General features: G+C 38.9%; 3 protein-coding genes and 1 pseudogene across 3 annotated transcripts; 1 reads left to right on the top strand and 3 right to left on the bottom strand.

Moving 5' to 3' along the window:
- Positions 1-196: 196 nt before the first annotated feature.
- Positions 197-5,245, bottom strand: LOC135599034 (persulfide dioxygenase ETHE1 homolog, mitochondrial-like). Its single transcript, XM_065093684.1, has 9 exons — positions 5,064-5,245; positions 3,090-3,218; positions 2,789-2,896; positions 2,053-2,187; positions 1,295-1,336; positions 1,149-1,208; positions 1,030-1,083; positions 692-716; positions 197-574 (listed from the first exon to the last, which is right to left on the bottom strand). The coding sequence occupies exons 1-9, from the start codon at positions 5,160-5,162 to the stop codon at positions 486-488; spliced, it is 741 nt and encodes a 246-aa protein (XP_064949756.1). The 5' UTR covers positions 5,163-5,245; the 3' UTR covers positions 197-485.
- A 3,579-nt stretch (positions 5,246-8,824) lies between these two features.
- LOC103999814 (peroxidase 19) lies at positions 8,825-11,060 on the top strand. Its single transcript, XM_009421681.3, has 3 exons — positions 8,825-9,544; positions 9,632-9,832; positions 10,479-11,060. The coding sequence occupies exons 1-3, from the start codon at positions 9,266-9,268 to the stop codon at positions 11,058-11,060; spliced, it is 1,062 nt and encodes a 353-aa protein (XP_009419956.1). The 5' UTR covers positions 8,825-9,265.
- A 461-nt stretch (positions 11,061-11,521) lies between these two features.
- Positions 11,522-13,651, bottom strand: LOC135598225 (transcription factor VOZ1-like; annotated as a pseudogene).
- Positions 13,339-15,265, bottom strand: LOC135599033 (transcription factor VOZ1-like). The gene is made up of 3 exons (XM_065093683.1): positions 14,507-15,265; positions 14,230-14,385; positions 13,339-13,864 (listed from the first exon to the last, which is right to left on the bottom strand). The coding sequence occupies exons 1-3, from the start codon at positions 14,696-14,698 to the stop codon at positions 13,808-13,810; spliced, it is 405 nt and encodes a 134-aa protein (XP_064949755.1). The 5' UTR covers positions 14,699-15,265; the 3' UTR covers positions 13,339-13,807.
- Positions 15,266-15,924: the final 659 nt, after the last annotated feature.

Below are 15,924 nucleotides of genomic sequence, written 5' to 3'. Positions count from 1 at the left end.
AACACAGGTTGCCAACTTGAGATCTAAATATATCACCATGCCTTGATATTCAGCTTAGAAAAAAAAAAGGTGTACAAGAACTGAAATTTGTTTTGCCTTGATATCATCATGAACCAGAGAAGAGAAGGGTTTTGATGATGATGTTGTTAGCAAGAGATCCATAGTTCTGCTTGGACCATATTTAATACAAATGATCTAAAACAAATTAAAAGCTAGAGTAGAAAATTTGTCTTTTCACACCAAATGGCTCCTCAACGATAGTTGAAAGCCAAGAATGTAGTACTCAACTAGTAACATCACCACATTACAAGATAGTGGACCTTTTTATTTTTCTAAAACCAATAGGTTCCACTAGTAAAGACAGGAGATTCTTTAAGTATCAACACTCAGAAAATCTAGTTGTACTGACAAAATGGAACATGCAATCTTTGAAACACTATGGTGCGCTGGGAACCACACCTACAACATTTTCATTCGGAAGATATTTAGACTTTTGAGATTATATCTTGCAGCCCACAGACCATATTAGATGGTACGGCAACATCCATCATCTTGGGATATGCCAAGTTTAGATCTGAACACAGAAAAAAAGGAGCATATTTAGAACAAAAGGCTTTGCTGGTAGAAATAGTGTGCGAGTGAAAATCTACAGGTAGACATATATAAAATTTAAAATATTATCAACACTCACTTTCCATGATGTCCTTGAATGTTTCCTGTGAAGAAAATTTCAAGATAAGAGTAATTAGAAAGGATACATTAACAAGGAAAAAACAAAACAAAAAAAATGAATTGAATAATGAATCAGCTCGACTATAGGCAAGAGGCTATTCTGTCATTTCAAATTAACTATTGGATTAGTACCACTGTCTTCATATGGATTTCATTCTACATATAATTCCCTTGTGAGTGATTTATCAAGCTAGAGGTTGAATCTTTTTCATCTTTAAGAAAAAATTGTGCCTTTCTCATAACTAAGATACTTAGCATATCTCCATCAAAAAATGGAAACATTGCAAGGGATACCACCTCATCCTTTGTTAGCCGAGGATTATAGACAATCTCCTCTCCAACAGTAGTAACCTGCATGCAGAAACAGAATGTATAAGCCTGGTGATAAGGAAAAATTGCAAGAAGTTATTTCTTACCGTGAATCCTTTGTAGTCATGACCAGGGTAAAGGAGCGTATCCTTTGGCAATGTGAATATCTGATACATGTAATAACATAAACCATTAAATTGATAATGCACCTAAAAATATGTTTAAACATGCACATGAAATTACAGTTTCTTGCCTGTGAGTGCACTGACTGGTACAGCTGATGTGAACTTCCACCCTGTACAGCAGACCATTCAATTAAAACTTCATTTGAAAATAGAACTGAGATCTTCTGGTTTCAACTAGCACAACAAAACTAAATAAATTAAGAGACTTCATTTCTCTGACATAGTGACAACAGTAGCAAGAAATTATGTGTATCATGTTCAAGCACAGAAGAAATTCATTAACATAAAGCTTGTCAAGTTTGCAGTTGAAGAACCTTGCCACTTCTTTTAGCAAAAAGCATCAAAAACCATAGTAACTAAATGCAAAAAAATGATAGAAACCATGTAATATCAAATCTAAATTTCCTTATGAAAGCATCTGCTATCTAGCTCCACCAACCGAATAAACATAATAACAACCCTAAGAATGCCAAGAATGAACAGGAAATATTTGTAAGTGACGTATTCCTGCAACTGGTAGATCTCCAATTTATAAGAAGATAAATAATCATCTTGCCGTAGTTAATGCATTTAGCATGATCTGACTCCTTTGTGAACTAAAGAATGTGGCCAATTCTAAGATCAACAATTGAAAGACCACAGTAACCTAAAATCTAATTGTCATATAGTTATTTTAAATATTTCTTAACGGTATTATATTAGAACTTATTTCTGCTAACAACTATAAATGGATAACATTCAAATATTCATAATTAGATTTGTTTCATACCAAGGAAAAGTTTAAGATATGTCTTATGATAATATAAGATAGTTCAAATATTTGTACCTGAAAATCTGTTCTTCCGCAGCCATGAATCAGCAACGCATCACCAGTGAAGGCCATTCGTGGATAAGGCTGATCAGATCCAACTCCTGTTACATAGGTGACACAACCCACAGTATGACCAGGAGTGGCACGAACCTGTATAAGTTTGTTTTAGATTTAGTTTTCATCAAACAAATATTAGAATGTCCAACTGCAAAATTATGGAAATATGTGTCCTTGTCAAGTGGCAGCCAAGGACGTCTTTATAATGTTTATAATCAAAACTAGACATTTCATGGTATCATATTTATAAGCGCATCCAATATAGGCGGCCAACATGACAAATTAGTTAACAACTAATTTGACGTGTATTTTATCCTTCAATAAAAACCTTGTGAAGAGGTTTGTGTTGAACATTTATGTTAAGCTTAATAACACCTTTTCCTTGTCAATATGTAATTTAGAAATGTTCTTGGAATCTACAAAACACCAGAAAGTTTCTCTGCCACCAATCTTGTCAGATTTATAAGCTTTACCCTTATAAAGAATTGCAGTGGCAAAGGCATTAATATAAACGACATAAACAATAATCTTTGATAGTTAATATGAAAGAGCTTAAATTTACTCCAGAACTTAATGACATGCACTAACATAAATAAGATGGGAGGCATATGACAATTGAAAATAGGCAAAGAAATAGAAGTTCGAACAATGCCTTGATTGAGTTCACTACACCTATCCAAACGTATACACCTACCTCCAGAAAAAGATCTCCAAAATATATTTTATCACCATGTTCAACCACATGATCAGCTACTGCTTTACTAGCTTTAGAGATGACAGACTTGACACCTGGCATCTTAGCCTGCAAGAGATATATCCAATTGAACATAAAAGGGACATAATCACACCAAATGCATGTACATAATCTGCATAAGTATATTCTGTTTTCTCTGGGGAAAACTCATGACAGTATATGAATGATTCTCTCTCATAAAACACTAGTATATCCTACAATATGCTATCAGCAAAACAGACTTGTATAAAGATGCACATACCTTTATCAATCCTGTTCCTGTAACATGATCAGCATGGACATGAGTATTCATAGCATAGACAAGTTTCAACCCCAGTTCTTTAACAAGAGTTATGTCTCTGTCAACAGTTCTGTCCACCGGATCAATAAGCTGTACAAAAGACAGATATTTAACATATGAACTGTTTGCATAGTTTTAAAGGGAAAAGCATACTTTTCTGTTTTATCTTTTTTTTAACAATTACAAACACAATCATAGTAGTTCATTTAAAAAAACTTGATAGTTAATCCAGATCATGGACCAAGAGTGAAAGTATGTTGCAGGATTCTTCAATCAGCAATACGACATGTTCAAGAATGTTATCTTGGATACCAAAGACAAATTCTTTGAATATTGAAGTGTACACCAAAAAGGGTGGCTCAAAACTCACTCAAGATCATCAAGTTATTTAACTTTAGTAAAAGCTTGATCCAAAGTGAAATGTGCTACCTGAATATTTTTTTAGGCCTCAACTGCTGTTACCTAACACATGGATAATGTATGAAGAAGCATGTCATTACTCGTTGAAATAATTGCTTTTGAGCTGAAAACTCTCAAGATCAAGCTAGTTCTTATAAGCAACCAACAAGCAAATTCTACTATACCTAAGGTTTCTAATAGTATAGGGGTGTTTTAGATGAAGAATAACAAAAGGAGTTCATAAACCACAACCATTGAGTGGGTAACCTTTTGAGATGTTAGACAAGTCACTTCCAGAACAAATATCCGAATAGTCAACTAGTCTTGTTTTTTGATGACTACAAGATGTTCTGTTAAGCTTTGTGTTTTAATATATCAAGTATTACCTTATCAGGTAGAACTTTATCTTAAATATTACACATCATAGGCTTTATCCTTTCAATAAAGACGCTGCTACACCACAATCAACACCGAGAGATTGCAGGAATCTTTAGGAAATAATAAATAAGAGTACAATATTAACATTGAAGGACTTCAACAACTAACTACTAGAGGAGTAGAAGACAGATAATCATCTTAATATTGGAATCTACAACAGGAAAACTTAACATGTTTTATAATGTGAGTTGATCACTTAACAACCATCAGAGTCAACCATAGTGGAATAAGGCTTCTCAACCTAAAAACCTAAAATATCCTCAGTCAAAGGAGTAGGATACCAACTTCGAATGTATAGTAGACTAACTTTTCTACCAGAACAGGAAGCTCCACAGTCTATTTCTTTTACTTGATTTATGCCTCAGAACAACTGTTTATTAGCCCCAAGTTCTCTGAAACCATACCTGCGCCTGCTCTCTCATAATTCACAGGTATAAGATCAACTCTCCCATCTATGTTCACTGTAACCATGCTCCATACACAGTGACGAGAAAAGACGATGACAAGAGATGCATTAACACACAGTTATAAGAAGGCATCGAGAAGCAGGTTTGTGTACGAACTCAAAAGTTCAACAAACTTTGGAAAAGAAGCCAGAGGAAATTTTGGATCCACCAGTGAACAATAACTAAGGATCAACCTTCCAAGGCACCAGAAGCTAAGTTCTTCCACGATATATCATTTAACTGGTGCTTGATGTAATCAATTGCAGCTATTTGTGATAACACGTTGCGGCAAACTTAGACTTCATGTTGAACATACCCCTGTCGTAGACAAGTTTGACTTCTACTTTATACAACATTGACTTCCGCCGTCCTGGAATCTCAAACAATCCAGATGAAAAGGTTAAACTCCTACACACAGAAGATTCCATACTTCAAGGAACGAAGCATCTTTCGTTCGGACCTAGAAATCAGGATCCGAGGGATCCCCGATCAGCCGCATCATATAAAACTAAAAATAACTCATCTTGATTGGGAAAAAATTCTTGTTTTGTCGAATGAACCAAACAATCTAATAGAAACAGAGGAAACTACCGCAACCTAATGCAAGTCAACAAAGGAAAAGCGAATGAAGGGGGGTGAGCGGCCGACTCACAACGGCAAGCTTGTCGGGGTGGCTGAGGTCGGCGAGGAGGTAAGTGTAGGTCGAGGATTCCTTCTCGAAGAGCTGCCGGAAGAGAAGTCTGGCCGCCATTGCACTCGACGCGACCCTCGATTGCGCGAAGGGGAAGTGCGGTGAAGGTTCGAAGGCAAAGGGAAGAGGCGTCGATGGAATCCCAGCTTAGGCGTCGTTTATATACGTGCGCGGACAAAGGAAGCAATATAAGTAAATAAATAATGGGAGGAATATAAATAGAAATATAAATATAAATATAAATATATATGATGATGTGGGCGATGACATCAGACGTTGGCCCCACATGGCAGTTGGTGAAAGATCATATACTGGCCGTTGGTTTTGCTTCGAAATCTGTGGGTTGGGGATTTAATTTTACCAGCTAAATTAATTGATATTTTCGAAAAATATATTCAACCTTTGATTAAAAAAGATTCTATACACCATTAAAAAAGGTCTTTTTTTCTTATTTGGATCTATGAATTTTTTTTCTTAATTTTCTTGATTATATTATCTCGAAATTATCATAAAATAAAATAATTGATATCTGATACTTACATTAATTATGCCTATGATTTTTTGTATTTTTGATGAAATCATGGACTACTTAACTGAGCACATGAATATATTTATGAATCTTCTTTGATAATTTAGAAGACTCATGTTGTTACCCATATGAAAATTAAATTATGAGATTAACTTGTAATTATTATTTCTTTCTCAAGAGGATTGAATGATTTAAGTATTAAAGCTTGAAAATTAGTGAAAGTTTGAGAATGTAGAGATAATAAATGCAAAGAGGGAAATAGAAATAGACTATATATAATGTACAAGGTAAAATTACATCCGATACATGGGAAGAATAATCACAAATATAATTATAGAACAAAACAATCAACACTTTATTTCCAATCATGATCTGATCAATCAAATGATTTTTTTTTTTGGCTGCCATGTGAGACACGGTACGAAGCTTTGTGCTGTTCGATGCTTGATGAATAAGAGTACCCAATAGTGGAGGCGGTCAACCACAAGTCATGTCTCCTTCCTGTGTTGAGGTGGCACTGGAGACATCATAAGCTTAGTTGTTCGTGATGTGATTCAAAATCGTATGTACAAAATTATTTAAAATATTTTTAAGATGAAGACAATAAATTTTGGGTGTAACACTTGAAAATTGGAATAAAAAAGATTTTTTGATTCGATATCCTCTGACACTTAATTTAATAATCTCAAGTCTTCGAGTAAACGAATGATAAAAAAAGATAAATCTTTATTAAAAATATATGTGTATACATGATTACATGAGTGAATAAAATATTTTAAGAGATATAAGATGATCTAGAGCATGTGATAGTTACGTGTCGGATGATAATTAATTAATTATATATTTCTATCAACAAGTTAATTGAACTTGATAGAGGATTATTTATTATGATGATGATGACGAGCTTTATAAGAAAAAAAAAAAAAAGTGTACTTCTCATGCAGAGCATAGTTTACCCTGCTCTCATGAGTGATAATAGTATTTATCAATGCATCTTGTCTTCTCTATCAGATTAAATATTGTTTAGATGGATTGTGCTTGAATCTCCTGGTCACATAGTTTCATTTCATCATTGTCCAAGTGATGTCCCAGTATTGGATTCGTCGTTCTTTCAATGCAATATTTCCATGGACTTAAGCTTCATAGAATTCATATATAAAATATGAGTGATTTTTTGTTGAACCGAATTTTTCAGCCAAACCGATTCAGCGTTAGTCCAGATTGATTATAATATATTTTGAATAGAGGTGTAATGTTTTTGGTAAAACACGTTAAAGTTGAATAATGTTTTTTTCAATTATCATCCTTTCATGATAAATAATTTGATGATGATAAAGAAAGTACTGACAGATAAAAATTTCCTTGAATAATGTCTTTTTTTTGTTTTATCATTCTTTCAGGACAAATGATCAAATAATAATAAATAAATTATCAATAGATTGAAAAAAAAAAAACTTTCTACAAAACATTCAAAACATCATAACAAATATTGAACATTGCGTTAAGCTCCATTTTAACCTATGTAATTTTGATTGTAGATCATTTAAGCTCTTATGATTTATTCGTATCTAAGATAACTTTTATATTTTAAAAATATAATATATAAGTTCCTTCCATTATGTGTGAATTAATAAATATTAGAGCTTTTTTAACTGACATGTTGACTCATAATAAAATATTCATATAATGATACGTGTAATTTAGGTTCAAAAAGGATTAAGATCTATTTTAGCTTATGTGGTTTTGATCATAAATTACTTAAGTCCTTATGATTTATTCATGTCTAAAATAACCTATATATTTTTAAAAACATAGTATATAAATCCTTAATGTCAAGTTTGAGTTAACAAACGTTAAAGTCTGGGTATGTTGACTCACAATAACTCATTAATATAATGACACATATAATTAAAGTTAAAAAAAAAACTAAGATCACCATCAATAGCGAGATGAGATGTTGTCATGGAAGTGACAACCACTAGCAGCACCGAGTTACTACTACTTAATAGGGCGTCATACACACACTGCCTTTCTCGTGTTGATGATAAGCTTAGGAGCTTCCGATCCTGCCTAAGTGAATGTGCGTCAACTAATCTGACGTTAGACACGCTGTGGTCTCCTAGTCCCTCTTCTTCCTCCTATGTTTCTTCGTCCTCACCACCTCCACTTCGTCCTCTCTTGCACCTCCACCCATCGTGCTTACAACATGGTGGTCCAGCTCTTCCTTACCTCCGCCTCTAGCCTCTCATACATTTACCTTTCCGCCTTCGTCCACTCCTATGGCCTCCGTCGCTTTCTCTTTTTTGATAAGATGAACTTTAACCATTTTTTAAACTTTAATTATATGTATCATCATATTAATAATTTATTACGAGTCAGTATGTCATGTATGCAGATTCTACCGTCTATTAACTCAAACTTGATAGGAAGAACTTATGTACTACGTTTTTTAAAATGTAGAGATTATTTTAGACATGAACAAATCATAAGAGCTTTAGTACTCCATAACTAAAACTATAACAATTAAAATAGATATTAATTATTTTTTTAACTTAAATTATATGTGTCATTATATTAATTATTTATTATGAGTCAGCATATCATGTAAGTAACTCTAATGTTTATTAACTAAGATTTTATAAAAATTTATATATTATGTTTTTAAAAATATAAGATTATTTTAGATACAAATAAATCAGACTTAAGTGATCTATATCAAAATCACATTATTAAAATAGATTTTGTTTTTGTTGCAGTAAATTGGAAACTTATATTGAACTTATAAGAGTTACAGCAGTAGAATTAAGGCAGCACAAACCGGAGTCAGAAAACAGACAAACAAGCCATGAATCGCCAAGAACACAAAGGCAGCACAAACCGGAGTCAGAAAACAGACAAACAAGCCATGAATCGCCAAGAACACAAAGGCAGCAAGCTTGAAACAAAACTTGACTCAGCTGATCCACCACCCACCTCCCACTCCTCCTGGTCCCCAAGTTGTAGCTCATATCAGGAATTCAAGCCATAAGCTCTCCTTTGGAAGACAACCCAGCAAAAGAAAGCGGTGCATAGTTGGAGGTATGTAGGAAGGGGGTATCATCCTTTGCTTCCATGCAACCAAGTGAGAAGAACACAGTTGCAGAATCTGACTGAAGATCCATCTCCCACCAGAATCCTAATCCGACCAAAAAGCAATCTAAATCCGACATGGTAGGCACCAACTACCCGGCTGTTATGTCCTTAAAGTTATTGTATTGCCATGTCCATGGCCGTGTCACGTGGGCATACGTAGGGATCTCCACCATGGCTGTGGCTTGCATGTGGTTTGAGTCTCTTAAAGGCTTTAGATGATGCACACCGGAAAACATAGACCGCGGTTAAAGGAACCAAGCATGTGTGGCTTGAAGTCTATCCTCAGCGATGGACCCAGAAGAGACACACTTTAGGTCACGGGCTATGGATTCTCTCATTAGATGTCTTGTTCCCACGTCATTTATGGCTGCAAGGGGCACATCGTTTCCATCCCACATGCAGCTTGGTTCTTCTTGGAACTCCTCCTCTTCCTCCTCCTCCTCCTCCTCCCTGTGAGAAGAGAGGCAAAGCGTGTTTGTTTCTTCTGCTGTTGTGTTCTGCCATGGGAGGCCGCTCCAGCTTCCTCCGTGTCGCCCTTCTCACGTTCTCGTTGGGGTTCTATTTCGTCTCATGTTGTGTTGGGTTCGTCGAGGGCGGCTACAGCAATGCCACGAAGAGGAAGAGGGTCCCCGTCCGGCACCAGCTCTCGTTGGACTTCTACGCCAACACCTGCCCCCACGTCGACCAGCTCGTCGCCTCCGTCACCGCCCGACGGTTCCGTGACTCGCCGGCGTCCGGTGCCGCCACCATCCGCCTCTTCTTCCATGACTGCTTCGTCGAAGTAAAGCCGAAAAATCTGTGTTGCGCGGCGCATTGTAGCAGGATCCTATCTTCACTGGCTAAAGTGCGCCGCGTGTGTTGGATGCAGGGCTGCGACGCGTCCATACTGATCGCGCCGACCACCGGCGGGAAGGTGGTGGTGGAGAGGGACGTGGAGGACAACAAGAACCTGGCGCCCGAGGCGTTCGAGACAGTGGAAATGGCCAAGGCGTTGGTGGAGAGCAAGTGCCCCGGCATGGTCACCTGCGCCGACATCCTTGCCATGGCTGCCAGAGACTTCGTCCGCCTGGTACTTCCTTCAAAGCTCTCATACTTATCGTAACGATGAAGCCATAAAGATAACCTACTAGGAGTAGCGAAAAGAATGCATGCACCTCATACCGTTCATGATATCATCAAAGCAATCCTTAATTGGTCTCCATCAGCCTCTTCATTTGTGTTGGAGGTTCTCCTTGATGTGCTTCTTGCACAAGCCAAACTTAGGTGTGGCCTGGAGTTATTTGCTAGGTAGAAGATAGTGTTTCACAGCCCACAGCAGACAACTGGATCTACTTGTAGCTGTAAATATATAATCATAAGATTTTGTTGTTTTGGTAGATGACATCTGGGTTCTGTTTTCGTTCTCAAGATCAACTCAAAGTCTGCCATTTAGTCGAGTGTCTTCTTTCTTTGAGCCGTCTGATACATGTAGCCGCTTAGATTATCCCATCCTTTCTTGTCTGGTTTCTCAGTGTCAAGCGACTGATCTGACACTGCTTCGATGTAAGAGATCCACTTCACATGTGTTCTTTGGCCATTATTTCTCGTGACAAATGCACTGTGTAACACTCCCACCATCTCCTCATGATTGAGATGGCCTGTGACAGGAGGAAGGACAAAGAGAAATGAAGCGTATATTGGTATTTCCCTTTAATTAGATCGTTGAGTGCATGCAGGCAGGAGGGCCGAACTATGGCGTGAAGAAGGGGAGGAAGGACAGCAGAGTGTCGATGGCGGGGAAGGTGAGGGGTAACCTCCCTCGAGCCAACTCCACGGTGGACGAGCTCATCCGGCTGTTCGCGGCCAAGGGGTTTCGCACGGAGGACCTGGTGGCGCTGTCGGGGGCGCACACCATCGGCTTCTCCCACTGCGACCAGTTCGTGAGCCGACTGTACGACTTCCGCGGCACCGGGGAGCCCGACCCCTCGATCGACCTGCGGCTCCTCAAGGCGCTGCGGATGTCGTGCCCCCGCTCCGGCGGCAACAACGACGTGGTGGCGCCGTTCGACGTGCAAACCCCCTTCTCCTTCGATCACATGTACTACGGCAACCTGGAGGCCAAGATGGGGCTGCTGGCCACGGACCAGGCGCTGTTCCTGGACCCGCGGACGAGGCCTCTGGTGCAGGGCCTGGGAAGGGACAAGGTCAGGTTCTTCGATGCCTTCGCTGCGGGCATGGAGAAGATGGGATCCATCAGGGTGAAGAAGGGGAAGACGGGGGAGATCAGGAAGGTCTGTAGCAAGCACCTGGCAGCTTGATGTGCATGGTCTTTTGTGTATTGGCCTTGCTCTAGTCACTTTTTCTACTTCCAAAGGTATTCATTTGTTGATCTGTGCGCCTCACTATTCTTTGCTTCCTTGTTGAACCGATCTCCTCTCTCGAACAAAGAGATGCTGCTGCGTCTGTTCAACTGAAGTCTCTGCTGCATTTATTGATCGCTTTTTCTGCAACACACTTGACTCGATTCGAGCTGCTATTTATCATACCATTGAAATTGTACTTTTTTCATTAAAACAACTTAAGAAAGACAAGTTATTGGCAAAAGAACAAGAACCTTATGATATAGGCCATGGAGTAAGAAATCTGAGTGAAACATGGATAAGTTGCAGATGTCCTTTGCCTTGATTACTACCCTGCTGTCGATGTGCTTCTTTGAGCATGAGTGGCTGAACATATTCGAGGAACAGGATCTATGGACATCAGATATATCTATGGCTGACTTCTCCTCTGCACCCTTTCTCCATTACGCACCGGACTGGGCACTCTGTGCTGAAATATATCCACCTCCATTACCATCTCACAAAGCAAAGTAGGCTGGCTTTCGTGGCTATCATCATTTGATATCTGAAGATTGCTCACTCAATCACATCGTATAAGCTTTGGGTCAGTTTAGCAGATTACATGACAGCATGAGATTCCAAGCAGCAGTTTCTGTTACATTTATCTTCATCTATACCATAAAAGAACTCATGCTGCTATTGCTTGAGGAACAACATTTCTGATACATGAGGACTACATTTTGAGGACTGTTATCTCACAATCAGATTTCACTGCTTTTCAATTTTACACACTCTGACCGGCAATATACGTTCAGAATGAACAAAACACACTGTCCTCCAAGTAATTCACAACAGAATAGCTGCATCATCTGTCTTCATCCTGTATAACTATATAGTACTGCAACCAACAAAATACTGATATATCAGGGTGTAACCTCAAAATCACAACAGCGGCTTTCAGATGCAGAAAAAAGGGTTCAAACAGGCTTTAGCCTGCGCCAGCAAGCCTTTAGTGCAAAAAGATTTGAGATTTAGATGACTAGAACCACTAACAAATTAAGCTTTTTCAAAATCTCAGGAAAACACTGCACCATGGAGACCGAGAGAAGCATACAATTTCTCATCTCCCATTCCAAAAAGCCATGCAATAACTAGTTAGTTGTCCTTCCAGTTAAAAGATGCATCCCAAAAACAGAGATGCTCTACTGTCAAGCCAATTGACATAATTACAGTCGGCAACATACTGTAACTTTCAGAATGATCAAGCTGCTGTGCTTCAAAATGATTCTTTTTTTCTAACACTTGCTGATCCTCAATACTGCAGACTTGTATTATAAAGTACCAAAAAAACAGAGTCAGAAGGCTGTGACTAATTAGCTGCATCAAACAGCTAGGCTGTATGCTGTAAATTGAAGCAAAACAACTCGTTACCAGAAATGAGTGAGAAAATGCTGATTACCTGTCTGAATGCAGCAGTTTCAAGTGGTTGCTAACATTCTCCTATTTTCCATAACAGTCATTCAAGCTATTGACCGTACAAGCATATTGCTCATAGGCAGAGTTCTCATCTAGAGAAGCTATCTGGATCAGAGCACGGAAAATATTTGGAGTATTGTCCTTTTGATCAGCCACGTCTGAAGCTACATAGAAGTCTCCAGCACTGTCTTTCTGATTTGCTTTTGTCCTGCTCTTGGTATTCTTCTTATAATCCACACTGTTCTCTGCTTTGAGCCTTCCCATCCGCGGTTGCAGATCCACTAGTGAATTACTGGTCAACTAAGCCTTGCCACTTTTCTTTAGATCAATGAGCTTGAATTCTAGTCTATATAATGCAAAGGCTTCAGAATCATTGATCTAATATTCATACAGATGTCACTCATAGTGAGTTAGCGGTTGAGGATCCATGTAGTAGGATCTTTTGAACCACCCATATTCCTTCAATACTTGCTACCTAGATTCATGCCAACCACGGCCATTATAATCTGGCAATGAACTTTGCTTCCAGTTCCCCCTCTCAAATGCCCTCCTTGGCTTGTCAAAAAAAAAGCCATTCTCTTAGTGATTCGTCTTCAAGAACACAAAGATCAATAGCTCTGCAGCATAAAACAAAAATTCCTGGCAATCCTAAGTTCATCAAAAGAAGAAAAGGAGAAAAGTAGACACAACCATACATACCACACAGTAGAGTTTTCAAATGGGTGAACTAGCTGGCTAGAAATTATTGACAAATGAGCAGTATTTAAATGTCACTGAAGATGGAGTACACCCATACCTGAAGCATTCCATGGTGACCTTGCACCTTCACATACTGGAATGCCAACAATTTTTCCTTGTATTTTTGCGCTAAGAGCAGTAAAAAGTGGACCATCCTTCAAATCGATGCCTCCAGGGCGAAGCACCAGCATCATACCTGGCATATCTTCATTAATCGCTAGAGTGGTATGGAAGCTGCTACAATAGTCTCGGCACCATTCTGAGCCCTGAGCAGGCCTTGGACAATCCCAAAGAGCACACTTTGGCCTTAAAAATGCAGAAGGCGGAGGGCAAATAGCTGGCAGCACATATGACATATAGGGAAACACATTTCGGCCATTCTACTCAGTAGGATCGACATCAACATAAAGATCATGGGGCAGTTCTTGAAGCATATTGTATTGCTGATAATTATAATGATTGACCCCTTCATGGCAAGTCACGTTATCTGGCCCTGTCTGGAGTTTGCTCTCTTAGTGGTCAGCATATGGGAGCTTCTGCCCAACTACATTCTGATTCACATAGTATTCCTGCAAGAAGCCAATTCGACAACTTTCACCACAAATTAATGAAAAAATAAGTTTAAATTATTAAAATATTTATCCCCACATAACATGCAAGTAAAATGGGCCATATTCTTATCTTATATCCTGATTTTTTATTCAAAAACAAAATATCCCGCATGGGCCATATTCTTTTTCACTCTATTCATGAAGAGCTTTCTTCTCTGCCTTTAGAGTTCCATCAAAATTGAATATACTTGCGAATTCTCTGGTTAGAACAATGAAAGCAAAGGACTGAGTATTCACCTCTCGGTGTATTTATTTTTTGTCCAAAGATACAATTACCAAATTGTGGTAACGCACAAAGAAAAGAAGATTAGGTTTGTATTCACCTCTTGAAAGTTGGCAGCCCGTCCACCTTGCGCGGCTCCAACATCAGCTTGTTGCAATTCCACTAGCTCGGGCTTTGGTGTGTTCCCGAACGCCAACTCGGCCAGCTTGCTCGTCGCATCATCCTCCTCCTCGCTCAGCTGCAACAGACGGAGCGTCTACGAAAACAGATCCCAAGTGTCAGGAGTCTTCCCCTGTCCACAAAGAATCAACCGAAAACTCCAAATCGACCGAACAAACAAACAGACAGAAAGAAAGATCGGCCTCCGACTCGATTACCTGCAGGGAGGTGGTGGGTGAAGGCTGGTTGAGCTCGGCCCAACACTCGCGGAGCCTCTGGTAGACCTGCTCCTCGAGGACAGCGACGTCGGCGGCGCGGCAATCCTTGATGGCGGACTGGAGGTCGTCCACCCGGTTCCTGGCCTTGTCCCTGTGCAGATGGTGCAACGCTGACTTGCAGCCCGTCCCCATGGCGAAGGATCGAGCGATCGAGGCGGAATCGGGACCCTAGAATTGGCGATCGGGGGTGAAATCGAGGCGGGAAGAACAAACGAAGTGGAAGAAGATGCCTCAGTAAGTAAGCATTCGCAATGGAGGATGGTAGGAACCTCCGCAAAACAGAGGCGGCAAATTGGGGGTGACACCCAGTTCCTGCCGTTGCTTCGATGACGGGGGATTTAAATTTTTTTTCTTCTATTTTTAAAGTTATTTAGAGTTAATATCATGTTTGTTTGATAAGGTAAGAATTGAGTAAAAATTAATAAAAGTATTATAAAAAGTATTAAGTCTTTTCCGTATGTATGATTACTTTTTATAAAGGATGAGTGTGAAAGGTTTCTCATGTAAAAAAAAAAAAAAAAATAATAAAGATAGTTGATCTTCGCTCGTTAAAAAGAAAATCGATAATGAAAACCGATAGCCTCGAAGGGAGAGGAATCAAGAGTGGACGTAGGTTAGGACGACTCACTATACTTACATTCTATGTTAAATGTATTTTTGATATGTATATTTCATTGAACATTCAAATCGAAATTTTATTTCAAAAGCACTAATGCATCCTCCCCTCTTAGTGCCTTTATGCTCATAACACTTACCTTAATGGATCATGTTCTATTGGGTATTGGATCTCCATCTAACTACCAAAGCCTCTTGGATTAGTGAATCTCTACTTAATAATCTCTCAATGGCTCTTATTGGATCTTCTCCACAATATCCAATAATTCAGGGGCTTATTGGAAATTCAATAAGATAAGGGTTCTAGTGGATATCTCATATCTTAATCTCTACTCATTGCAACACCTATCATATGTGTGTGACCCTCTAGGCCCAATATCGAGTTGGCAATGAGTCATACATATCAAAACTTTTTCCGACTCAGTGAATTATTATCTCCATAATAATTCATTCGATTCATCAATTACGGATGTACTAGGCCACTACATTGTAGTTATTGAATCTCGGGTTTTGATGATGAAACTAATTGATTGTGTTTAGATGTTTAACTGCATTTTGAGTGATACAGGTCTACTCGATCAGGATTAGACAGTTGACGCAGGAGGAATTGACGTTGCGTCGGAGGAGATCACGTCAGGATATTGGACGACAGAAGGCTTCAAACGTCGGGCATCGGGCCAAGGAGAGCGGAATTGCGCCAAGGATATCGGGGTTGCGGAGGTCAACCGCCGATTGGGCAACAA

Source organism: Musa acuminata, chromosome BXJ2-1, assembly GCF_036884655.1.
Source record: "Musa acuminata AAA Group cultivar baxijiao chromosome BXJ2-1, Cavendish_Baxijiao_AAA, whole genome shotgun sequence".
Taxonomy (NCBI): Eukaryota; Viridiplantae; Streptophyta; class Magnoliopsida; order Zingiberales; family Musaceae; genus Musa; species Musa acuminata.
Note: the sequence above shows the minus strand (reverse complement) of the source record. Positions and strands in the feature narration are given on the sequence as shown.

Excerpts from the sequence above, each read along its gene's own strand:
- LOC135599034 (XM_065093684.1), bottom strand. The coding sequence starts at position 5,162 with ATGGCGGCCAGACTTCTCTTCCGGCAGCTCTTCGAGAAGGAATCCTCG. Across the intron at positions 3,219-5,063 it reads ACCCCGACAAGCTTGCCGTT|CTTATTGATCCGGTGGACAG; the intron begins GTGAGTCGGCCG and ends TCTTTTGTACAG. Across the intron at positions 1,084-1,148 it reads ATGACTACAAAGGATTCACG|GTTACTACTGTTGGAGAGGA; the intron begins GTAAGAAATAAC and ends TTCTGCATGCAG.
- LOC103999814 (XM_009421681.3), top strand. The coding sequence starts at position 9,266 with ATGGGAGGCCGCTCCAGCTTCCTCCGTGTCGCCCTTCTCACGTTCTCG. Across the intron at positions 9,545-9,631 it reads TCCATGACTGCTTCGTCGAA|GGCTGCGACGCGTCCATACT; the intron begins GTAAAGCCGAAA and ends TGTTGGATGCAG. Across the intron at positions 9,833-10,478 it reads CCAGAGACTTCGTCCGCCTG|GCAGGAGGGCCGAACTATGG; the intron begins GTACTTCCTTCA and ends GAGTGCATGCAG.
- LOC135599033 (XM_065093683.1), bottom strand. The coding sequence starts at position 14,698 with ATGGGGACGGGCTGCAAGTCAGCGTTGCACCATCTGCACAGGGACAAG. Across the intron at positions 14,386-14,506 it reads CACCCACCACCTCCCTGCAG|ACGCTCCGTCTGTTGCAGCT; the intron begins GTAATCGAGTCG and ends CTGTTTTCGTAG. Across the intron at positions 13,865-14,229 it reads GGGCTGCCAACTTTCAAGAG|GAATACTATGTGAATCAGAA; the intron begins GTGAATACAAAC and ends GGCTTCTTGCAG.